Genomic DNA, 23,756 nt, shown 5'->3' with positions numbered 1-23,756 from the left:
GAGAGAGAGGAATAATATACTAGTATAGAAAGTATAAACATGAAAATATGCATCAGTTGATGGAATTCAGGAAGGTAGCTTGTGTATAAAAATGTGAATAATGGTAACTATTCGATCGATTTATTTGCAAGGTTGTTAATAAAATCACTCCATTCACTGGTGCTGTGCAAATGCAACCCTAAATTAATACTCGTATTCCTATTGTCTTCACTCTTCCCCCAACAAAGAATTGCCCATCCTACTCCACCCCCTTCTGCGCACCGCCGTCCTGCCGACGCGACTTCCATCTTCTACTCTTTCCGTATCCACCTCATTTGCAGGCGCAGCCGCGCGGCAATCTTCTTCCGCCGCGAAAGGGGGCTATTGCACCAAACAACCGCCACTTTCTTATACTAAATTGAGGTAAATTTTCGGTTACCCTCCGCCATCACTTGTACACTGCCTTTAAAATGTTCTGTTAGCTGCTGGAGTATTTGAATATGTATGAATTTCTGAGAGCATACCTATTTTATTGGAAGATACGTGTAATGATAACAGATAAATAAGCACCTTTATCAATCATTTTTTTCAAATTCTTCCGGAAGAGCGCTGGTGGTAGCCTTTAAATCCGTGTGTAGAAAATTGGTGATTTTTTTCATATTTTTGGTTATCCTTCTTGAATATGTTGCTATAGTACCAGTGTGGAAGTGTACAATCACGATGGCTGGATCTGATTCACAACACCGAAATACTAATGAAATGTCACTGGAGGATATTTTGGATGGCACTTCAGCGAGAACAAGACCAATGAGTTATGATGAGATAATGCGTAGAAGAAAAAACAAGGGTGATACTGCTCAACAAGTGTCCAGCAGCTATGGTGCAGTTGATAGTGAATTAGCTCAAGAGAACGTGGAGAGGGAATCTGATATTCTAGAATGTCTTCCACGAATAAGTGATGATTCAAAACCACTGGCTGAAAGCAGAAACATAAATGATCTTGTGAAGGTAAGGTCTAGGAGAAAATCAGATGTTAACGCATCTAGAAAGAATGAGAATTCGGTCCAGGATAATGCAGACCGATCTCGATATCCTGATGCTAAGTCAAAGGACAAAGGAGACAGGATTCCAAGGCGCAATAGAGTGTCAGATGAAATATTTGAGGGAAGAAATCATGGCAGCAGAAAAACAGATGCCCTATCAAGAGTTAGTTCTGATAATGGACGTGAAAAGAGGAAGGATAGTGAATCATATAAACAGGATAGAGTTTCTGAAAGAAGCAGAATCAAATCTGAAATAGTAAAAGCACAACCACATAAAGATGAGAGACAGATTCACAGAAAGAGGAAAACAGATGAGCAGATAGGCAGTGATTCTGATCATGAGCATAAGAAAAGAGATGTGAGAGATGTTAGGAAAACAGATAACTTAAATGCCAGAGGCAGAGAGAAATCTGTAAAGGAAAAGAAACACAAACATAACCCTGAAGAAGATAAGTCTAGAGGCAGGGATAGTGTTAAAAAGAATGATTCTGTAAGAAAAGGGACAGAACCAACACGGACATATCTTGAAGGATCCAGGTCAAAAAGAAGACGGTCACAGAGGAAAGATCGCGAAAAAAATGTAGGTAAAAGATCTCTTTCACAGTCACCAAAGGCTCACAAACACACATCGAAAGATAAAAGGGAGATTGCAGAACCATCATCTCATTCTACAAAAGACAAATCAGGAAGAGAACACTCTAATGTTGATAACAAGAGGATGCCCAGTACTGGATCTACTAGTCACTACAGGCGTAATACTAATAATTCGAGTGGTCTTGGAGGCTATTCACCTAGAAAGAGAAAAACAGAGGCTGCTGCTAAAACTCCTTCCCCAACTCGTCGTTCTCCGGAGAAAAGAGCCGCTGGATGGGATATGCAACCTGTTGAAAAAGAGAGTGTGATAGCTACAACAACTCTTTTCAATTTGAATGCTACAAGCCAAAAATTATCACTGTATAATATGGAGTACCCTGTGGCTCCTCCTCCTGTAGTGAAGCCTATTGGAATTTCTCTCCATTCCATATCTTCACAGCTGCATGCTGTTGAGTCAATTCAGCTAACTCAAGCGACAAGACCTAAGAGGAGGCTTTATCTAGAAAACTTGCCTGTTTCAGCATCTGAGAAAGATTTAATAGAATGCATTAACAAGCGTTTGCTGTCATCTGGTGTTAACTATGTCCAAGGGACCCAACCTTGTATCAGCTGTATAGTATGTGTCCATTCGTTTTCTTGATCTATTAATCTGTTCTGCATGTTCATTGTGAGTTGAACATTCAGCAAGCTCTTGCTTTGAACTGCAGATACATAAGGAAAAGAGTCAAGCTCTTTTAGAGTTTCTGACCCCTGAGGATGCTTCTGCTGCTCTCTCTTTGGATGGAATGTCCTTTTCTGGTTCCGATCTTAAACTCAGACGTCCCAAGGACTATGCTAATGTAACTGTAAGAATCATTTCCATGCTGTTCTCCATTCTTATTATAAGCGTTGTTCATATTATGGTAGATGCTTCTTTCTATTGAGTGATGACTGATGTTTGATAAGTAGATCACAAACTCAGTATTATTACAGATATTTGTGAAGGTAATTTTGTGTACTTGAATTTATTTGCATCTCTTTCCTATCCTCTTATTGGCATACATGATTTACCTTTCTTATTTGCCTCCTTAAGTCATGTTTGCTCTACTTTCCCAAAGAAGACCTGTCATTATTTTAATTTATTGATTTATTGGCTTGGATGGTACAAAATAACAGAAATGGGAATCGTGCTACTCAAAACTGTAGCTTATGTTACTAAGATTATTTGGAAGTTTGGAACTGATATATAGATGAAATGATGAATAAAAATATATAATTTGATTTCTCCCAAATATAATACTTCAAATCTTTGCTTTAGTTCTTTGTCACTGGTCCAGTATCCATATGTAGCAATTAGCAAACCTTATGTGTTTTGGCAAATGTTCATGAGATGTAAATCTTTTGTAGGGTGGTGATTGTGTCCTATAGCTCCTCATGATTATATTGAATGACTGGGATGAAAGGATGAAATTTCTGTTACATGAACATTGTTGGCTTTTGCGGAACACTGTTTTTTTTGTGTATCACAATTAGTAATTTACTAATTTGCCAAAAATTTGTGCGTTCATTACAAAATATAGTGTTTGCCATGTTTAGGAAATATGCTCTGTATCATACACCTCTTTGTGTATAAGTTGCTCTGAAACTATGAATCTTCATATTCCTCTTTTTGTGCTACCTTTCTTTCTTGCACACAAACTTCTTCTTGAGCTTTGTAGGATGTACTGAGAAAACTACTTACCAATTAAGACAGTGTTTTCTATCATATTCTTTTAGTTTCTAAGGTACACTGTCATTATTATTCCATGTAGCAGGTTTTCAGACAGTTCCTATTTTCATGCAGACTGGTCCTTCAGACAAATCTGTGGGTGTTGTTGATTCAATCAGTGACATTGTAGAAGATTCACCGCACAAGGTATGCTTTGAAGCATCATAGCTTTCTACTTTCACAAGAGGTGTTTAAAGATGTTGCTTCATGCACCAACAAATATTGTTCACAATCTTCATATAGGTTAAATATTCATTATGGCATCAAATGTAAGTGTTCTGCTGTAAACACTGCTTGGGCTTAAAGTAAAGATCTATAACGGAGACCAGAAAACTAACATGAGTCTGAAGCATGTTTTTAAGTGATAAAACTTAGTCAGGATGAAGCTCTGAACTGTAAAGATGAGCTGCTAATCTGGTGGCACCAGAACCCTGCTCCTTCTCTCATATTCATTTGTTATGAGTTGGAATTTACTCTTGCTTTGATTTTGACAAGGAAGACGAACTCATAACTTATACTCCATGTAACTAGTTACTGAGTCACTGAACTGAATGAGTTGGAACCTTTAGCTACCACATAAGATATGAACCACTCAGTATATATATCCAGAGTTCACTCTCATCTGTGACACCCATTTTCGGATGGCTAAGTCTTCTGGACCAACGGCCCTCTCTAGACATTATCTGGATAAGGTTGTTTTCTGATGTTCTTGTTGTTTGTTATGCTGTATCAATCTATACTATTTGTAAAAGGCAATACAGGGTGTTTGTTAGTGTATGTAAATTCAGTACAGTTGTTCTCTGTACAGTCTTACTTTTAATTCTTCTCCTGGTTTTACTAGTTTACCAGTGAATATTTCCATTTTCTTGACAAGCTTTTGCTTCACTTTTCAGATCTTTATCGGTGGCATATCAAAATTTCTTTCTTCTAGAATGGTAAACTCACATGCAATCTTGTTTTCAGTCAAACTTCTTTTTTTGTTTTATTATGTTGCATTCTCACTAATTTTTGAATGCTCTCTTCAGCTTTTGGATATCGCTAGAGCCTTTGGGCCCGTGAAAGCATTCCACTTTGAGTTAATCGCTGATACAAATGAAACATGTGCATTTCTCGAGGTACAAATTTAATGGTCGAAGAGTTTGCAATGTAGTAATTAATGCACAGAGAAAAACTAAGTAGGCAATATTCTTGAGTCTTCGGTCTTTCAATTTTTTAGGGAGTGCTGCATCTTAAACTTGACTTCTCTCATTTATGTTCTTTTGAATCTCTCTCTCTCTCTCTCTCTATTGTGTGTTGTGAGAAACTAATTATTTATCTTCTCAGTATGTCGATCATTTAGTGACTTCAAAGGCATGTGCTGGTCTTAGTGGCATGGCATTGGGTGGACAAGTCCTAACTGCAGTACTTGCTACTCCAGAACCTGATTTGGTGGGTGTATTTTATCTCTATTGGCTTGTTCACATTTGAGTGAAGGTTAAAGGTTTTATTTTTGCCTAGAAGTTTCTCAAACAATCAATGGCCATTGTTTTGTTAGGAAAATGCTGGAAAATTGCCTACTTATGAGATCCCTGAACATGCAAAGCCCCTTATCAAGAAGCCTACAACTGTTTTAAAGCTGAAGAATGTGGTAGTGTATCTTATATCTTATTATGTTTATTCTAATTCACGTTGTAATGCTAATTGATAAAACATAGTATGACCAATTCCCTTACAATTTGCAGTTAAACCCTGATGACCTCATTTCATTGTCCGAATTGGAACTAGAAGAGATATTGGAAGATATAAGGCTGGAGTGTTCCAGGTTGACATAGCTAAATGGTCGAGTGATTTCAGTACTTTTTGTTGTTGCTCTACTTTTCTTACCTTTCCTTTATACTGTAGGTTTGGTATGGTGAGATCTATTAATGTTGCCAAGAAAACAAATGCTGTTGGCACCGTGGAATTGAATGAGATAAGCAACACGAGTGCTTGTACTGATGCATATGACTTTCACTATGCAAATAGGAGCCATAGAGTCGAACAACCCAGTGGGAGTGCATCTGGGGTTAGAGAGTTCGAGAAATCAGAAACTCTGGAGGCCCCGACCGAACTGGAGAATAATATTCGGATTTTGGAAGAGAAAAATGGTTGTGATAATATTACTGGCTCATCTGATGTGTCAAGTGGATCACTTGAGCCCGATAATATAACTAGGTCCACGGTGGCTGATGAAAGCTTGTCTAATGAGATAACTGCCAGCAATATTGCAAGAGATGAAGTATGTGAACTACCATTCAATGGTGAAGATGCTTCTTTCAAAGAACCTGCAAGCCAATCAAACCCGGAAGATTTTACTGGAGAATCTGGGAACCAACAACATACTTCAGATACTGAGCAGATGACCAAATGTAACAATTCCAGTTCTAGTTCTGTAATGAACTATGAACTTGAGAACAAACCATCTACCAACAACTTGATAGAAGACCATAATGCAAAACTACAGAGATCTGAGCAAGCGTTGGAAATTGAAGAGAGAAATGAAGTAGTAAATGTTGAGTTGGATAGCATTGGCAGAAAACAATTGGATGCTCCAGGGGAAGGTGATAGAAATAATGTTTTTGTGGATCTTGGGCATATCTTTGAGCCTGGCTCTGTTATCCTAGAATATAGAAGACTGGAAGCTGCTTGTGTGGCCGCACATTCTCTACACGGGCGTACATTTGATGGGCGTGTTGTGACTGTGGAATACGTTGGTCATGACTTGTATCAGATGTGGTTCCGCAGGTAACATAGCCAATACGTTGGTCATGACTTGTATCGGATGAGGTTCCGCAGGTAACATGGCCTAATGTCGTAAAATGATACGGGCATTGCTAGCTGAGGGTGCAGAACTGAGGTGAGAAGCCAGCTTTTGCTGTGTTAATATTTTGTGATTCCAGTTTTCGTCCCATTTGGATTCTCTGGCAACCCACATGCGCTGCTCTCATCATCCGGCGCCATCTTTTGCCATTTCCATGACTAGGTAGAATGGTTGACACTTGAAAGTGTGACATCGTTGATTAGATTTTTCATGTATAACACTCATTTTTTCTTTTCTTTTCATTACTCGTGTTTGTAATCTTGTGACAGTTCATTTATAACCAAAGATCGAATGTTATCTAAAACCATGAATTTAGGCCCTGTTTCCATATTTTCTCATAGTGTGTGTATGTAGTGTGTATAAGTGTGGTTGTTTGGAGTGTGTAGTGTGTGAATGTGCTCAATTTTATAACTATTTGGAATTCCAATTATGTACTTTTGATATGTAATTTAAATTGTAGAATTGAGAGAAATTGGAATTGTAATTCAATTACAAATCTAAATATTTTGTAGTACCAAACATTGAATTTGACAGGCCTAATTCCATCATAGAAGAGCCTAAATTTGGTTGAATTAATTTCGCATTTTTGTAATCTTATTAATTACCACCTATGACAGATGAGGACTCATCAAATTAAGAATCCAATCAATCTGCACTGGCAACTTTTCCAAACCACGAGAATAACATCTCAGTACTCTAGTAAAGCCTTTCATTTCATTGATCGTGTAATTCTTGTCCCACTCCTCAGTGTTGCTTTTTTTACAACCAAATTCTTTTTTTTTATTTAGAAAAAAAAGACGATTTCAAACACTGCACTAGGATCCTGTTCATAGAATGAGAAATTGGTCTTCAATTATTTATAAATAGTAATATTACCACTTCTATTAAAAACAAACTATAACGGTTTTTGAATGAGAATATTGGTGTTGAATTATTTATAAATAGTCGTACTAAATTATGGCTACATATACTATATTATAAAAGTGAATTAATTTAAATTAGCGCACAATAACATAGAGTGATCTATAACATCAAAGTTATCAAACAGTTTAAATTAGTAGTACTAATTTGTAGCAGGTACGACAAAGTTTATAAATTTACATGTTCATATACATATGTTTATTTTGCTATGATGAATAAATTTCAAATTCACATTCTCACCCAACGAGTTAATTAGTACTAGTACTGCCAAATTTAATTTAATTTAATTAATTGTTAAATAATTACACCAAATAAATGATGGTGAATTCCCAGATTGATTTGCTACTTCTTCTTCACCTTCTCGCTCTGCTCTGTACGACCTTCCAGTTTACCTTCCCTCTCTCTCTCATTCTCTCATTTCCCACCTTCCATTTCTAATTCCTTTTAATAGTAGTATTTTTCTTAACACGGCGTATTCCATTTCCATCCAACAGTTTTTTGCTGCATTGGAAAACAAATTTGTGCCATCAAATATTTTCGCCCCACCATGCAAAAAAAAAATCTGGCCTTTTCCGTTTCCAGCGTCTTCATAGTCCCTCATGTTGACTTTCTTTTTCTGAATATGTAGAAAAAAGTCTCCTTTTTCATGGGTTTTCTGATCCTTTTTGATCCCGTTAATTTTTTTATTTAACCCCGGCTCATCATTCATCTTCGCCCATTAGTGTTATTTTTTTTGTTTTTGATTAGAATTTTTGTGGAAACTTTCTAGTGGGTGCATTTTTGTTGGGTCATTTAGGTTAATGGGTTTGAAATGGATCTGAAGGGAGTGCACTGAAATTTGAGATTTTCTTTGTTTTGATTTTCTTGATTGCCTTAGTTTCATTCTCAATTAATCATTTGGGAAATCAAGAATGGATCATGTCATTGGAGGAAAGTTTAAGCTGGGGAGGAAAATTGGTGGGGGATCTTTTGGGGAGCTTTATTTGGGTAATTTCAATAACTTTTTGTAGCTTTGCTTTTTGTGATTGGTATTGTAAGTTTATATAACATTCACATTTTCATTCAGGAACACATACACAAACTGGTGAAGAAGTGGCCGTGAAGCTGGTGAGTGATTCACTTTTTCTTAATCTCTAATAACATGAAACATACTTTTAAGGGTGATGCTTTTTAATATGATCAATGATGTGCTTTGTGTAGTCTATTTTTGTTAACTTTTAGAGTTGGATGTATCTTTGATCAATTAACACAAAAAAATGTTTCTTTCAGGAATCTGTTAAGACTAAACACCCTCAGCTTTATTATGAATCGAAATTGTATATGCTTCTTCGAGGCGGAAGTGAGTTTTTCCCATGGTTAGTAGTTGGTGGTGTGAATACTTCAGAGCAAGCTCTTTAATCTGTAGTTTGTTTTGTGAAGCTGGGGTTCCCGAGCTTAGATGGTTCGGAGTTGAAGGTGAGTACAATTCCATGGTTATTGATCTTCTTGGACCAAGCTTGGAAGATTTGTTTAACTATTGCAATAGGAAGTTCTCACTGAAAACAGTTCTCATGCTTGCTGATCAATTGGTGAGTTTGAGTCCACTGCAAAACGTATTTTATCTGCTTGTTTGAAGCTGTTATTTGCTCATCACCTCCTTTTGATTGTAGATTAATAGAGTGGAGTTCATGCACTCCAGAGGTTTTCTCCACCGTGACATAAAGCCAGATAACTTCTTAATGGGCTTGGGACGCAAAGCGAATCAGGTGGTGATGGGTTCGTTTTCAGTTGAATATGCATAGCTAATACTCTGTTTATTGTTATTTATCTTCAATCTACTCAAGATCACTTCTTTTACTATTGAGTTTTGAAGGATGTTGTCAGATATCGAGTACTCATCCATTTTCACTGTACCGTACTAAAATTTTATAGCAGTAGTAATGCCATATATTAATGATTCATTCATCCATTAAAGCTAATAATTTCCGAATGAGTAGTAGTATGATATCTGAATGAGGTTGTTCAAGTTTAGTCTGCCAAATTAGAAGATATATTGAAAAATAAGATGAAGATTTCATGAGTACTCTTGCATGCCTTAACCTGCTGTAACTCAATTTATTGTCATTTTTGTAACAGGTATACATTATTGACTATGGACTTGCAAAGAAATACAGAGATCTTCACACTCACAAGCACATACCATACAGGTGTTTACTACTTGATCAACATTATCGTGTTCGTCTATTTTACTTTTCTCACACTTGCCTACACATCACCTCTATCAGCGTGAGTTTAAGAAAGAGAATTGTCAAATACTTACTTACTTGGTTGGATGAGTTCCCAACATTCAGTAGGGTTGCTTAGAGCTTTGTGTTTGATGTTAAATTCTGCTTGTGTAAAAATAATCAAATACTTCCTCCCTCTGTTTTACAGGGAAAACAAAAATCTTACTGGTACAGCTCGTTATGCTAGTGTTAACACTCATCTTGGAATTGGTGAGTGCAGGCCACAATCACATACCATCCTACTTTTACTTATTTTTATTTAGTTTTTTTTCTTTTTGCAAAATTTTGGAAGAGTATAGGAAGAAACTTCGAGGACATCTTCTTTCTACTTAAATTCTGTATCTAATTTTTTGTTTCAGAACAAGGCAGAAGGGATGATTTGGAGTCTCTTGGCTATGTCCTCATGTATTTTATCCGGGGAAGGTTGGTAGAATAGCATCTAGATTTCGACCATTCTTCAATATCCAGCAAACACAATCCTAACTTAAAAAAATAAATAAAAATTATTATAGTCTTCCCTGGCAAGGACTGAAAGCTGGCACAAAGAAGCAGAAGTATGACAGTATCAGTGAGAAGAAGATGCTTACAACGATGGAAGTATTGCAGCTTGCTTAACCTGGTTAACTTTATACTAGCGTTTGTCCAAAAAGTGAATTATCGTATTATGTGTATTTTTTTGGCAGGTGCTTTGTAAATCCTACCCATCCGAGTTTCTATCATATTTTCATTATTGTCGATCATTAAGATTTGAAGACAAGCCTGATTATTCATATCTGAGAAGGCTTTTCCGAGACCTATTTCTTCAAGAAGGTAAAAGGATCCGTGCTTACATATTTTGTACTCTCTTTTTTTGTCTTTCGTGGTTAGTCTTATACACCAGGGATTGGTTTCCTCTACTGTCACTGTAATGATTTTTGGTTGATGACTTGTACTAATTGAGCAGGTTATCAGTTTGATTATGTGTTTGACTGGACCATATTGAAGTACCCCCAAATCGGATCCAGCTCTCGAACACGAGTGAGTATTCACATTCACATTTTTCTTCGCTAGAGGCTAGTTAATTGCAATAGTAGCTCGAATCTTAAATTATTTTCTATATGCAGCTAACTGGGAAACCACCTGCAAATGCTGGACCATCTTCAGAAAGGGTGGAAAAGACACCAGGTATGTGAGGCTTCTAGTCACCTGATGTTTATATTGAAAGATGGGTGGTTCATTATTTGGTAATCAACCCCTAAAGTTGCTGCTGATTATAGCCCTAATAGCATAAACCTACACTGCCGGCAAGTCAAGTGTTGTTTGGAGTCTGTTCGAATTGTATTCAATGCAATCAATCTCCTAGGCTGATGAATTGCTTCGGAATTGCATGATAGTGAAACAAGAAGTTCGAGAGAGACTTCCTGGTGCGGTCGAGGCATTTGCCAGGAGAAACGGTGCTAGTCATGGAGATCACTTGAAGCACAACAAATCTTCAGAGGATGTCCCATCATTCAAAGATGTGGTAAGGCAGTAGTAATTCATAGAAATCATTTCAGCCGATCCAATAAGTTGATAAATGTTAATATCTGTTTTGATCAGCTACCTGATTCTGAGAGAGGGCGAGTATCCCGGAATAGTGCCTCAAAGAGGGCAGTGGCATTGGGCAGCCGGCCCAGCACTTCAGGTGAAGGCCGCCTGACAACCACTCAAAGACTACAGCCTGGTGCTACAAGAGGCGTCCGAGATGAAACTCTCAGAAGCTTCGAGCTGCTGACAATTGGGACGGGGAAAAGGAAATAGTGGAAATGCCGCAGCTCTGCACAGTTTTGTCTGGGGACCAAGAACGATTCCCCGTTGGCCTTACCTGCCTCACAGGTTCATGGTTTGGGATGAACGTCGTCGATATATTCCGTCATCATCTCTCTCTTTACTTTCTTACCTTGTCTAGTCATATGCATATTGTCATGTAACAGACCAGGATGACTATGTTAATGCCATTGGAATTATTTATATATGTTAACATTCATCTTATTATCTCATTGATAAGGTTCTTTGCTTTGCATCAAATTGAAAATAAAGATTTATTCTTTTCATCACAGCCTTCACCACTTGTGCACTTATACAATACTAATAAGAATTCCTAAATGAAAATAGATTATTTTTTATAGAGATACTAAATGATAAAAAAAAATTACTTTTAAAATACCAAGACTGCTGCAAAACCAAAATTGTGAGTAGTAAAGAATCGCCTTCAATTTTACTGTAAAACGAAACACCAAATATCTATTGAGCTTTTGAACAATGCAAACACAAACATTTAAGTTTTCCTAAAATAGCACCCAGAGCATCTTATTTCACTATATTTCGATAATGAAAAAGTGTTTAAATAAATTATCGTTTTAATTTTGGTCTGTCCATCTATATATGTAAGTTTTTATTTGAATCTTATTTTTTACCATTAATATCTAAATTCTTTTTATACTATAAATATTGGTTTTAGGGTTAAAGAATTTATTTACCCCACTTAATTCGATTTCTTAGATTCTCTTTCACACCTTTACTCTGTCCCCAGCTTCGCTTGTGCACTCTCATTCGTTAATTGCTTGCAATTTTGAGATCGATAATGAAGGGAAAAGAAGAGAGAGAGCGAATTCCAATAAAGGAGAGGCCCGAATGGGCTGATGTCCGGCCGGTACCGCAGGACGACGGCCCGAATCCGGTGGTGCCGATTGATTACACCGGCGAGTTCAGTGAAACCATGGATTACTTTAGAGCAGTATACTTGGCCGATGAGCGATCCCCGCGCGCACTTCACCTCACTAAAGAGGCCATTCTTCTCAACTCCGGCAATTACACTGTAATTTCTCTATTCCCATTCTAACTTTGTCCATCCTCTTCCCCAAATTCACTGCAACTGGAATTGAAAGGATGTAATTTGATTTGATACTATTTAACTACTGATTCTATCGCTTAAATCTGGATGCCGTTCTCTTTCTCTACGTGTGTGTGTTCGGATTATTGACCTATGACTGCTAACTTTTGTAATCGAACATCTGTAAGCATTAACCTCTATTTGTAGTATTATATTCCGGAAGTTTATAGTAATACGGAAATTCTGAGAGGAAGGCTCTGCTAAGGACTTATGCTTTACATATTGCTAGTTGTTAATTATTCATGTTTGTTGTTATTCTTCGGTTCAATATTCTTTATTTTATACATACAAAACTTAGAAATCTAATTAGGGCTAGATGGGTGAGTTTTTATGCTTATTTGCTGTGGGCTGACTGGTATTGTCTACAATGTGTTTCATTAATGCCCTTGTGATTTCGTTTCTACTTTGTTAGGTCTGGCAATTCAGGCGTCTGATACTTGATGCGCTTAATGCTGATTTACATGAAGAACTGCAATTTCTTGACCAGATTACAAGAGAAAATCCCAAAAACTATCAAATTTGGTAAACAATGTTATTAGACTGTTCATCTTTGTCTTGCATGTCTAAATGAGTTTTACAATTTGATGGATGCTTAAAAAGCACTGGTATGATCAGATAATTACTTCTATTCCATATTCAATTGAATCCGGATGGATGTTTTCTCACTTTATATTGGGAAGAGATATTGCTTATATGGCACCCTGCAACTTAGTGTGTAATAAGAACTTGGTTAAGTTATCTGATATTTGCAGTTGCGTACATACAAAACACATAATACAGTGGTAGAAACCTATAAGAAGAGTTGAAGACTCACAACCAGAGTTGTCAAGAACAAAAGGGTAAATATATGGGAAAGTTTATTTTGAAGTTCCTGAAGAATGACGGGTCATCACCACTGTTCTCAAGAACAAAAACGATGAATATTTAGAATATCTATTTGAAGCTCCTTTTCTTCATTTTTTTTCAAAATTCTCTGGCTAAGACCTTCCATCCAATGATAGTGTGCTTCATACACCCGGCCGCCCTATGGTTATAACCAAAGGCTTATAGTAAAAGAGTTGCTAATGATATGGTACTGCTGAATCCTGAATGGTGAAGAGTTTTCAATTGTTTATTGATTTTAATCATGTTGGATGATATTGTTAATCGCTGAACTTTTAGGCATCACAGACGGTGGCTTGCTGAGAAGCTCGGGGGACATGTTGCAAGTAAGGAGCATGAATTCTCCCAGGAAATATTCTGTAAAGATGCAAAGAACTATCATGCCTGGTCCCATAGGCAGGTCTGTGTGTTGTATTCATATTTCCTTGAAGATAGCAAAGAATCTCATGCATAGAACTCATCTTTTATTGTATTTCGCTAGTTAAAGTATAAATTTTGTATGCAGTGGGTTCTTCAGGCTCTTGGAGGATGGGAAGGTGAGCTTGCCTACTGCAGTGAACTCATTAAAGACGACATTTTCAATAATTCTGCTTGGAATCAGGTATAATATTTATTTTGCTGGCATTTGGGTCCTGTTCAACATATTTCTTCAGATTTGCATTGAGTGGTTAAAATGGCTTGTTTTCTGATTGTTGTTTGTATAACCATGTATTTTACACACTTGAATCTTGACTTTTAATAGCCTAGTGGTTTATTAGCTTAGAGGATGTCTGAAAAAACCGTAGGCCTATAGCTAGGCTTGTGAAATGGGTAAATATAAAAGAAAAAGCAGTCGTTATACCAGACTATCAATGAGGCCCTGAATACTAGCCCTTGAGCTAATCAAAAGAATTACAGTTACTGATTGAACTGATAAATTTACTTCATGGGTATTGATTTGTTTAATTTGTACTATCATATTTTTGCAGAGATATTTTGTTGTTAGTAAATCTCCTCTCCTAGGAGGGTTAGAGGTTATGAGGGACTCTGAAGTTTCTTATGCAATTGAAGCCATTTTAGCCAAACCTGAGAATGAAAGCCCTTGGAGATATCTCCGTGGTCTTCACAAGAATGATGGTAACTCTTTGGCCAATGATCCCCGAGTGGCATCGGTCTGCTTGGACGTTTTGATGGGCAAAACAGATTATATTCATGCTCTGAACATGATTCTTGATCTTCTTTGTCATCGCCATCAGCCGAGCAAAGAGTTGCAAGATGCCGTTGATGCTGTGTCTCCAGATCCGAATCTGTCGGATGTTGGCTTAGCTGAGAAAGTGTGTTCTATCTTGAAGTTGGTCGATCCCATGAGAGCAAATTACTGGGAGTGGCGAAAGAGCACTGTTCCTGCTCAAGATTAAACTATTCAGAGTTAGAAAAGATTTGTCTTGTTTAAGTAGAATGTATAACAAGCTGGTTATTATTTTTGGAATTTTCCACCTCTTCTCTCTCTATTATTTATGTGTATGACATTTTCTCTCTCATCCACCCCCAATCCTGCAGCTCTCCATGTTGTGCTCAAAGGCCAACCAACACAGATACAATCAGAATTGCAATGGTGATCTTATTGGTATAAGTTAGAAAAGTAAACATGGATTGATTCATGAGTTTTTACAGGATTTTTCTTGAAAAAACAAAAAAAATGAGTAGCTCCTGATAATATTAGTACAATGCTAGTGTCCAAAAGAATTAAGAAAAACAAATATTGATTTAGAGAAGCACAAAGTGGTTTCTTGTTCATTGATGTGCAGCAGAAGGTAAGCAACAACTTAGAGGAGCTACGATTGGACACCGTCATGAAGATTTCATATTGTCCAATCCACAACTCGCCTGCACCAACCACAAATATTCATATCATCAAATCAAGATTTTTTGGTTAGTTACATTACATAGCATAAAAGTGATGTTAAATGAACTAATGAATTTGGTTTGTGAAATAATCTTACAAGAAACTTGTGGATCTTTCGTAGGATTGGTGAGAATTCCGTGCAGAACTTGTGCATATCGCCATTGGTGTCACCGGCTGCGCCTAAAGCCTCCATGAATTTCTTTCGGTCAGGCGCAAGCTTCAGAACAACCTTTTTCCCAACAAGAAATTAGAGGTTTTTCTTTTTATAACACACAAAAAAGTAGAGTCGGACTTTAAATTTAATGTTGCAATTACCGCAAAACTTGAAGAAGCAAGCCAACCATGCCATTCCTTCAAGGTTTTGGCATATGCGTCGTTATAAACTTGTGACATCGACCAATCTTGATGCTCAACTAGATTGCGGAATAGCTCAACTATGAAATCCATCGCTCTGCAATCGTATCGTATATATTAACCTTCAAAACTAGTACTTCTTTAATGTGTGAGAAATAGAAATAGAAATAAAAGAAAAAGGTTGCACCTGGTGAGCCAGAGGAGTCCATTGGTGCAACTGGAAGATGACTTGGCAGTTGAGGTTTCAACTTCAGCTTGCACCAAGTTGAATAGGTAATTAAATCTTGATGGATTTGAATCATACTTTGACTCCAGCCTCTACACATTATTCAAAAATTGAACCCTCTTTATTTACACTATATCACTTGTTTTGCTTCTATTTTTGCTTAATACTAAAAGATTCAGTTGTTTAATAAACTTAGTAGCATCACAACACAACTGTAAAATACAACATCAATGTTCTTCACATACGCCGGCATTTAAAACAAAATTACCACACCCTTAGATAATAGTCTAACATGTTAGTTTTCACTTGAAAATGACCCAAAAAATAAATTCCGGACAAAATTGGCCATGGATTTTCGGCAAGTGTGAGGACTTGCCAAAAAATAAATTTATTATATGTCAAAACACAACATATTTGTAGATAGCCAAAAAGAAAATCTTACCGATATATTACCACCAATGTCAGCTTTTACCACTATCATCGCAGCGCCAAATTTATCTATTATTGGAGAATGCAAAGAAGTTAACTCGTATTCTTGGTGAAAAAACAAAAAAAGATAAATCTTTGATTATAAAAAAAAGTGTAAATACTAATGATTTTGTTTAAACATTTTATTCGAAAATGTAGCAGCCAGGGTTAAAAAAATGTCCCAACCCGATACATTTTCAAAATCAACAATTTAGGAAAGAAAGAATATGAAAATGGAAAATGATAAACATAAGACGAAATAAAGGAACCTAAAATTGGCAAAATAAGTTTGCAGACATCCAAGAAGGGCTTGGTCATCAGATCTCCATGATCAGATTTCACATGTTTTAACCCTTCCACACAACTACTGAACGCACTACTTTCCGCCATTTCTTTCTGCAAAATTCAACAAAATGTAGATCAATTTAATCCCAGATAAAAAAAATGCCATTTTTTAAATATTTCTGTGGAATTCATTGATCAATCGTAATATACCAGAGGATGGGGATCAAGAACCGATCCTGACAGAACTTGATTATTTATATGAGGTTAAAATTGAAATGATTCTGGTATTAAACAGTATCTTGTATCATATTATTATTTCCACTGAAAGAAAAGGAAATAGAAAATGGGAATCCATGTTGCTAAGTTGGTCGGAGTGCCTGGAGGATCGGATTTTCATCCAATATTCACATCATGTCTTTTATTTTTATGTTACGTAGTAAAATAAAACATGCCAGTACTTAATATTCATGCATGCATAACATAATTTAAGCAGTATATTACTTCTCGCAATATTGGCTAGATTCTCTCTATTTCTATTGCTATTAGCTAGTATTAAATACACGAACCACTCCTATTAATTAATTTAGGTCTTTGTCACAAACCATAGACATGATAATTCACCAACTACATACCAATTGCGTTTGTATTCAATTTTCCATTATCAAGTATTCCGGCAAAATTCTATCCTAGGTGGAGTGTGTAGTGGCAATATTTTCCCAAGATCAAGTTTTCCGGCTAATATGTGGTCCAAAAATCCTTAAGAGGCCTGAGAGTGCGTCCCTCCTCCTCCTCCTCCTCCACGGCAGCTTCAAATTACAAGCTCTGGTACATCGTCGTCCACTTCCACCAGCCAGTGGTCTGCTAACTTTTTCAAATTCTCCAAGTTATCTGGAGCTGGGAATTATGAAAATTAAGTTATTTTGGGTAGATTTTAATTTTGTAAACACTGGATATCACAAGATAGATACCAAAATAAAGAAAAAACTACACTTACCCAACTAGTTGATGATTTGAGGAAGAATGTCCTGCAATTCTGGAAGAGCCAGAAAAGAATTACAAATGAATTCAACCTCTGATATTTTTTAGATTAGATGACAAATGTTAAACAAAGCAAGCTTTCATTGAGATAACGAAAGAACCAAAACAAACGGAAAATAACGAATGATCAAAGAAAATCAGATGATCAAAGAAAATCAGATGATCAAAGAACAGAGTAGACAGTGCAATATTTGTAATGTGACTAAAAACTAGAGTTGTTTAAACCTTAAACACATGTATTACAACAGAAATATACTCTTGTTCTGAGGAGACCCAGTTTAGACCCTAATCCGTGAACAAATCTACATCTTGAATTAAAATTATGTCAAAATTGTCTTATTATCAACTTTTAAATTCCAAAAACGTGATCCGTTACCACTGTAATGTAAGACTTTTTTAAATCTAAATAAACATTTATCAACATAACTACCAAAACATATACCAAGCCGAACTAGAATTCAGCAAATCTGAATCGATTTTTCATCTTATTACAAAATCAAACCAAATGGAATTAGAAGGTCAACCAACATAAACCGAACAAGGCAAATTGATTCAATCATATTTTGTTTACAAAGAACGTTCATTCAAAATATGGTGATAACAAGACAGCACGGTTAAAGTATTTATGTTATTAATAGCGACATAGAAACTAGCTTGCAAATAGGGCTCTCATAATGTAAGATCTTTCAGAAACATGGAAAATGTAAGCAATGGTCAAAAACTGGAAAATAGAGTCCTCAAGAGGTTTGTTTGTGTTCCTCTTCTGCGGCAGCTTCAAACATCTCACCAGCTACAAGTTCGGGTACATCGTCGTCGTCATCTTCACCAGCGCCAGAAGTTGTACCACCCGGTGCCTGCTTTTGGAACTGTTCAGCTAACTTTTTCAAATTCTCCAAGTTATCCGGACCTGAGAGTTACATACAGTAAGAAAGTTTTAGTAGAGATTTTCCAGAAAGACACCAAAAGAAAGAAAAAACTGCACTTACCCAACTGGTTGATGATTTGAGGAAGGATGTCCTGCAATTCTGAAAGAACGATAGAAGAGTTGCAATGAATTCAACTTCCATAGAGTAAAGGTTAAAAGACAAATGTTGAACAAAGCAAGTTTTCTTTGATATAACAAATGTTGAGTTGAACATAAACAGATATAGAATAACAAATGATACGCATCAAGAAAGAAAATCAGACGATCAAACGAGAGAAGTACTGTACATAGAGCCATATATGTGTAATGCTGCCCGTAAACAAGTAATGTTAAAGCCTTAATCTTTTTTGAGAGGGTCTTTAAATCTTAAATCAGCTATGTAAAGTAGATTTCGAGTCAACATAACCAAGTAAACATACTCTTGTTCTGAGGAGTGCCACTAACAACCCAGGTGTTGGCAGCAACAGATGCTTGGACTGAAAATAACAAAAAAGAAAATTTAGAAAAAAGGTTGAAATAACAATTCAGATGAGAACGTGAGAGTATTGCATAAAATTAAAATCCCAGTAGCTCATACCCTTTGGATTGACAAACTGTATAACTACATCTTCCTTGAAAATATTAACTTCCTCGATTCCAGGTATGGCGTTCACTCCTACTCTCTTTAAGGTACTTTGAAGCCTTTTGTCATCTGTTGTGGTCGTCTTGTGTACAGCCTTCTTCTTTCTGCAAACCATAAAATAAATGCTTTTGTTAAAAACACAAACAGAGCAAAGTTGAAAGGATGCTTGCTCTTCTATAACTCATAGTCTTGTCTTGGCAACTCAGTCAAAACTAGAAATAAACGTTGCTGCACATTATCAGGAACAAACCTTCTCATTGTACCCTTCCCACCAGTGCGGACCGAACCGGCCATCTTCCTTAATTTTTCAACATTCATCTGTAAAGAACAGCATAGAGAGTCAGATAAAACATCATAGTCTGTAATGTGTGCCTGTTACATGTATATCTACAATAACTCAACACGCCAACAAACAGAATCGCCATAACGAAGTCGTCCACAGGCCTGCCTCTCACTCTAACAGTATTTCAGCACACATATAATATACTATAATAACAATAGACAAACATTTACAAGAACTTATGACCACAACAATAAAGATCACATTTTGCAGCTAAAGGAAGAGCATCTCTATCATTTCAAGTGTGCAAGACCACGAAAAAAGCACAAGTACGAAAAAATACAATAAATCAATGGGGACAACACAACACAAATCATATGATGAGCAAATAATACCACGCAATCAGAAAATAATGGGTACATGATACGCGCTTAATTCAAACATAAACTACAAGACCATCGCCTCCGACGACAAATGTACCAACCAATCATGCCAAAAATTCTTATTCAGCGGGAAAAGAAACAAATCGCTAAACACCAACAGAGGAGAAAAGGAATACACTGATTTCCAATTAAGGAAGTATAAAGCAGGGTTTAAAAGTAGAAAACCTCCAGCATCGCCTTGCCCAACAGTATTTACAAAAGAAAGCAAATTCGAAATAAAGCAAAACGCAAGCTGAAAGTAAATCTACATGCAGGGAAGAAAGAACGGCAATTACCTCTGCGAAAATGTGAAGTAGCAGAGTGGAGAGAGGGAGAGCCAAAGAGAGGATAACCAAATAGTAAAACCCTAGCCCCAAATGCAATTGCAGGTTAATAGTTGAACTTGAAAGTTTATTGTTTACTTATAAATTATAAGGGGCATATTAGTCCCTAAAATCATAAATTTAGGCTAAAATTTGTATTTCCTATTAAGTTTAAAATTGGACTAAAATATTATAGATTTACGTTTTGTTAGTTATTTTCATTAATCATTATATCCGATTAGCTAATGTGCATATTTTATCCTACTTAACACTCCTAAATCTACATGGCTTTTTATCTTACACATTTTATAGTTGTCCATGTAAAATAAGTTTTTCGTTGAAGATATCTATTTGGATTGAGTTGGAAAGGAGTAACAAATACTGTAGAATGTAAAATTTGTGATCTTTTAAATTACTTTTACAGTAGAAAATACTAAAATTTAGCCAAATGTCACTATTTTAGTGATCAATGTCCCTTATTTATATAAATTTCCTTTGTATAGCATCTTAGATCTAACCCTTGAACTTTGTCAATTGTACAAAACAACCCTACTTATTATGTCCATTTTAAAGTTAGAATAATGTTTAAAATATATTAATTGTTTATTTAGATGATAGTAATATATCATTGCATTCGCAATGACAAAATATACTACGGAGTAATTATTCTCATAGTAAAATAGTCCTTGATTATAAATATAACACAAAACATCTACGTATATTGTATTTATATAATAGTTCTAAAATATAGTTCACTAGTTAACTAGTCAAATATCGTTGAGCTCAATTCATTTACTAACCAAAGTTCTTGCATATATGCATATAAATAGGATCACTAACAATCAAGCATCAAAATGAAATTTAGCAAGAAAAAACTTCAAATGAATTATTAGTGATTAGGCCACAGAATACCAAATGAATGAGAAGAGAAGACAAAATTACCAACTGCTCATCAAAACATAATATCATACTTGAATGGTTATCATGGATGCTTCACTCAAAGCAAAGTGATATATGAATCGAGTAAAGCACGGTCGATTCGAGTTACTAATCTGAGACATAGACCTAGTTTCATCATAGACAAAGTATTGCAACAGATATTCCAAAACTGATAATAGAACCCTTAAGAGGTATTGGTGTGTCCCTCTTCTGTGGCAGCTTCAAACGTCTCACCAGCAACAAGTTCAGGTACGTCGCCATTACCCTCTTCTGCAGCAGTAGCAGCCAGGAAATGTTCTGCTGTTAACTTTCTAAAATGCTGCAAGCTATCCGGGCCTGAGAATTTTGAAAATTAAGTTGTTTTGAGTACAGATATTTGTAAAAACTGTATATCACAAGTTAACAAACGAAAGAAAAACTACACTTACCCAACAGGTCAAAAATATGTGGAAGAACCTCATGCAATTCTGAAAGAACAATAAAGGAAATACAAATGAGTTGCTCTTCTGATATTTTTAGATTAGAAGACAAAAGTTGGATGCAGCAAACCTTCCATTGAGATTTTTAAAAAGTTTCGAACATAAACAAATGGAGAATAACAAATGATGAGCATCAAGATAGAAAATCAGATAATCAAGAGAAAGTAGTATGTGTCATCTGTCATGTTGCCTACATTCCAGGGATGCCTAAAGACTCTAAACTATAAATTGAGAAATGAAGCTATGTGTCATTAGTCATGCTGCCTACATACAAGGGATGCCTAAAGACTCTAATCTATGAATTGAAAAATGAAGCTTCAGTGGTGTTTACAAAGAAAACTAATCTGGTGACAGAAATACTCTCAGTTTATATGGACTTTTAGTTCAACCTAAAGAAGGTTTCGAGTCAAAAGAGCTAACATACCCTTGGTCTGAGGTGTGCCACTAACAACCCAGGTGTTGGCTGCAACAGATGCTTGGACTGAAAATATCAAAATAGAAAAATTAGATAAAAGGCTAAAAGAGCGAATACGGATAAGAATGACAGGGCGTTGGATAAAATTAAAACACTAGCAATTCATACCTTTGGGGTTGACGAACTGTAACACTATATAATCCTTGAAAATATTAATTTCCTCAATTCCAGGTATAGCATTAACTCCTATTCTCTTCAAGGTAGTTTGAAACCTTTTCTCATCTGCTGCAGTTGTCTTGTGTACAAACTTCTTCTTTCTGCAAATCACGTGAATGCATTTATTAGAAACGCAAACAAGGCAATGTCACAAAGACTACAAATAAAATATTTTTGCATATAATCAAGAACAAACCTTCTCATTGTACCCTTCCCACCAGTCCGCACTGAGCCGGCCATCTTTGTTAGTTTTTCAACATTCATCTGTAATTAACAACAAATAGAGTTGTAGAGCAAGTCATGAGTGTAATGTATACATTTGTACACAAGTAGAACATGTCCGTTTATCACAATCGCCCAAGAGAAGTCATCCAACGGCCTTTCATTCTAAGAACAAGTACTATTTTCTACATTACATACAGGAAATTTAGAAAGACTACCCAAATTCACCGGGGAAGATATTGGTTTCAAGCACCAGCGTAGTTACATATTCACGAGTATGATACTATTGTTTCCTAATACATTAGGCGTGAACATAACAAAAACAGGCAAATGAACGGGTACAAAACTAATCACAAGAACAATAAGTTCCACATTGTAAGATAAACCAATACTACTTGACTACTTCTATCATTCCATAAGTACAAGATAGCAATAAGAGGACAAAATATCAAAAGAACAGAAAAATAGAAACACTAAATCAAAAGCAAAACAAAATCATAAGAAGAGCAACAAATTATCACGCAATCAGAATAACATTGATACTAGTAGCCATCGCCTCTGATTAGAAATAAACAGATGATGCGAAAATATCTTATTCAGCAAGAAAAATGAACAAATCGCTCAACACAACCAGAAACCATACCGATTCCATTTAAGAAAACACCATGCAGAGTTTAAGAGGAAAACCTCCAGCAGATTACAAAATAAACTGAAATTGAAAGCATAAAACCTAAGGCACGCTGGAAATGTACATGTAGTAGGGAAACAGGGACGATAATGAGCAGTGATTACCTCTGCAACACCTTCGGATTAGAGCCTTAACCAAGCACGACGGGAAGAGGAAAGCAAAATTAGACGATAAACACTAACAGAATAAAACCCTAGCGCCAACTTCGATCAAAATTATAACTACCACCTATACATCTGTACGTATATATAGAGGCGAGTGTTGAGCAAAATAACAAGATTGCTGGTAGTAAATTAGGAAATTAAAAATGTTTTATTTATTTGCGTGATAATTAAAAACTGAAAAGATTTTATTTGGTGTTTGTGCCTTTTTTTAGTTTGGCTGCAGAGATTGTTTCTCACTATCTTTTTGGTTTTATTTACGTGTACATATATATAGGATTGTGATCAAGATAGAACCATTCTTAAACGTAGAATCATTCTTAAACGTAGAACAAATGCCAAACGGAGGTCGTTAGATCTTTTAATCCAATGGTGTTGATTTGCACAACAACTTCCCATTACAACCAAAACTATTATTAATGGGTGAATGCAGAGAAGTGAAAAAATAAAGCATGTATGGACTCTTCTTCGTTTCATTCATTCTTCCATCAACATGTGAGTTTTTTCACATGTTGAGTCCGGAATGTCGTGAAAACATAGTCTAATATGTATGATTTTTAATCTTGACCGTCATTTTTTCCTCATCCAATGAATAAAATATGTAGAGTTCTAGGTTCTACACTTAAGA

The 23,756-nt window shown here is 36.0% G+C and overlaps 6 protein-coding genes across 8 annotated transcripts; 3 read left to right on the top strand and 3 right to left on the bottom strand.

Moving 5' to 3' along the window:
• Positions 1-6,506, top strand: LOC121804422. 3 transcript variants are annotated; one of them, XM_042203963.1, is made up of 10 exons: positions 1-402; positions 680-2,232; positions 2,324-2,461; positions 3,439-3,510; positions 4,257-4,298; positions 4,389-4,478; positions 4,687-4,791; positions 4,898-4,990; positions 5,085-5,164; positions 5,245-6,506. In XM_042203963.1, exons 2-10 carry the CDS (start codon positions 700-702, stop codon positions 6,128-6,130), a joined length of 3,039 nt encoding a protein of 1,012 aa, XP_042059897.1. In that variant the 5' UTR covers positions 1-402; positions 680-699; the 3' UTR covers positions 6,131-6,506. The 3 variants fall into 3 exon arrangements, with proteins under 3 accessions (XP_042059897.1, XP_042059896.1, XP_042059895.1); XM_042203962.1 differs by having other exon boundaries at positions 674-2,232; XM_042203961.1 differs by having other exon boundaries at positions 1-2,232.
• Positions 6,507-7,480: 974 nt separating this feature from the next.
• LOC121805890 (casein kinase 1-like protein 10) lies at positions 7,481-11,405 on the top strand. Its single transcript, XM_042205924.1, has 14 exons — positions 7,481-8,110; positions 8,190-8,230; positions 8,393-8,462; positions 8,543-8,691; positions 8,773-8,868; positions 9,239-9,309; positions 9,536-9,597; positions 9,747-9,810; positions 9,900-9,984; positions 10,071-10,197; positions 10,331-10,404; positions 10,491-10,551; positions 10,761-10,888; positions 10,966-11,405. Exons 1-14 carry the CDS (start codon positions 8,035-8,037, stop codon positions 11,164-11,166), a joined length of 1,305 nt encoding a protein of 434 aa, XP_042061858.1. The 5' UTR covers positions 7,481-8,034; the 3' UTR covers positions 11,167-11,405.
• A 473-nt stretch (positions 11,406-11,878) lies between these two features.
• On the top strand, positions 11,879-14,673 carry LOC121804521 (protein farnesyltransferase/geranylgeranyltransferase type-1 subunit alpha-like). Its single transcript, XM_042204098.1, has 5 exons — positions 11,879-12,223; positions 12,711-12,820; positions 13,460-13,580; positions 13,686-13,781; positions 14,149-14,673. The coding sequence occupies exons 1-5, from the start codon at positions 11,990-11,992 to the stop codon at positions 14,575-14,577; spliced, it is 990 nt and encodes a 329-aa protein (XP_042060032.1). The 5' UTR covers positions 11,879-11,989; the 3' UTR covers positions 14,578-14,673.
• A 90-nt stretch (positions 14,674-14,763) lies between these two features.
• LOC121804522 (glycolipid transfer protein 1-like) lies at positions 14,764-17,888 on the bottom strand. The gene is made up of 8 exons (XM_042204099.1): positions 17,393-17,888; positions 17,031-17,292; positions 16,383-16,509; positions 16,088-16,143; positions 15,607-15,737; positions 15,381-15,516; positions 15,163-15,294; positions 14,764-15,046 (listed from the first exon to the last, which is right to left on the bottom strand). Exons 3-8 carry the CDS (start codon positions 16,501-16,503, stop codon positions 15,011-15,013), a joined length of 612 nt encoding a protein of 203 aa, XP_042060033.1. The 5' UTR covers positions 16,504-16,509; positions 17,031-17,292; positions 17,393-17,888; the 3' UTR covers positions 14,764-15,010.
• Positions 17,889-17,965: 77 nt separating this feature from the next.
• On the bottom strand, positions 17,966-20,093 carry LOC121804523 (nascent polypeptide-associated complex subunit beta-like). The gene is made up of 6 exons (XM_042204100.1): positions 19,982-20,093; positions 19,234-19,301; positions 18,939-19,087; positions 18,781-18,837; positions 18,423-18,461; positions 17,966-18,343 (listed from the first exon to the last, which is right to left on the bottom strand). Exons 2-6 carry the CDS (start codon positions 19,299-19,301, stop codon positions 18,174-18,176), a joined length of 483 nt encoding a protein of 160 aa, XP_042060034.1. The 5' UTR covers positions 19,982-20,093; the 3' UTR covers positions 17,966-18,173.
• An 835-nt stretch (positions 20,094-20,928) lies between these two features.
• LOC121804524 (nascent polypeptide-associated complex subunit beta-like) lies at positions 20,929-23,244 on the bottom strand. The gene is made up of 6 exons (XM_042204102.1): positions 23,072-23,244; positions 22,254-22,321; positions 22,010-22,158; positions 21,851-21,907; positions 21,376-21,414; positions 20,929-21,283 (listed from the first exon to the last, which is right to left on the bottom strand). Exons 2-6 carry the CDS (start codon positions 22,319-22,321, stop codon positions 21,132-21,134), a joined length of 465 nt encoding a protein of 154 aa, XP_042060036.1. The 5' UTR covers positions 23,072-23,244; the 3' UTR covers positions 20,929-21,131.
• Positions 23,245-23,756: the final 512 nt, after the last annotated feature.

This window comes from Salvia splendens, chromosome 5 (genome assembly GCF_004379255.2).
Source record: "Salvia splendens isolate huo1 chromosome 5, SspV2, whole genome shotgun sequence".
In the NCBI taxonomy this organism is placed as follows: domain Eukaryota; kingdom Viridiplantae; phylum Streptophyta; class Magnoliopsida; order Lamiales; family Lamiaceae; genus Salvia; species Salvia splendens.
The sequence above is the reverse complement of the archived record's forward strand: the minus strand, read 5'-3'. Positions and strand labels throughout refer to the sequence as shown.

Coding starts and splice junctions, on each gene's coding strand:
- LOC121804524 (XM_042204102.1), bottom strand. CDS start 22,321: ATGAATGTTGAAAAACTAACAAAGATGGCCGGCTCAGTGCGGACTGGT. Junction 21,415..21,850: donor TGGCACACCTCAGACCAAGG/GTATGTTAGCTC, acceptor TTGTTCTTTCAG/AATTGCATGAGGTTCTTCCA. Junction 21,284..21,375: donor ACATATTTTTGACCTGTTGG/GTAAGTGTAGTT, acceptor CAAAATTCTCAG/GCCCGGATAGCTTGCAGCAT.
- LOC121804523 (XM_042204100.1), bottom strand. CDS start 19,301: ATGAATGTTGAAAAATTAAGGAAGATGGCCGGTTCGGTCCGCACTGGT. Junction 18,462..18,780: donor TGGCACTCCTCAGAACAAGA/GTATGTTTACTT, acceptor TCGTTCTTTCAG/AATTGCAGGACATCCTTCCT. Junction 18,344..18,422: donor TCAAATCATCAACCAGTTGG/GTAAGTGCAGTT, acceptor TGTAACTCTCAG/GTCCGGATAACTTGGAGAAT.
- LOC121805890 (XM_042205924.1), top strand. CDS start 8,035: ATGGATCATGTCATTGGAGGAAAGTTTAAGCTGGGGAGGAAAATTGGT. Junction 9,811..9,899: donor ATGTATTTTATCCGGGGAAG/GTTGGTAGAATA, acceptor AAATTATTATAG/TCTTCCCTGGCAAGGACTGA. Junction 10,405..10,490: donor GATCCAGCTCTCGAACACGA/GTGAGTATTCAC, acceptor TTCTATATGCAG/CTAACTGGGAAACCACCTGC.
- LOC121804521 (XM_042204098.1), top strand. CDS start 11,990: ATGAAGGGAAAAGAAGAGAGAGAGCGAATTCCAATAAAGGAGAGGCCC. Junction 12,224..12,710: donor TCAACTCCGGCAATTACACT/GTAATTTCTCTA, acceptor CTACTTTGTTAG/GTCTGGCAATTCAGGCGTCT. Junction 13,581..13,685: donor ATGCCTGGTCCCATAGGCAG/GTCTGTGTGTTG, acceptor TTTTGTATGCAG/TGGGTTCTTCAGGCTCTTGG.
- LOC121804422 (XM_042203963.1), top strand. CDS start 700: ATGGCTGGATCTGATTCACAACACCGAAATACTAATGAAATGTCACTG. Junction 2,233..2,323: donor AACCTTGTATCAGCTGTATA/GTATGTGTCCAT, acceptor TTTGAACTGCAG/ATACATAAGGAAAAGAGTCA. Junction 3,511..4,256: donor TAGAAGATTCACCGCACAAG/GTATGCTTTGAA, acceptor TTCACTTTTCAG/ATCTTTATCGGTGGCATATC.
- LOC121804522 (XM_042204099.1), bottom strand. CDS start 16,503: ATGGCGGAAAGTAGTGCGTTCAGTAGTTGTGTGGAAGGGTTAAAACAT. Junction 16,144..16,382: donor ACTTATTTTGCCAATTTTAG/GTTCCTTTATTT, acceptor CTCCAATAATAG/ATAAATTTGGCGCTGCGATG. Junction 15,738..16,087: donor ACATTGGTGGTAATATATCG/GTAAGATTTTCT, acceptor AATAATGTGTAG/AGGCTGGAGTCAAAGTATGA.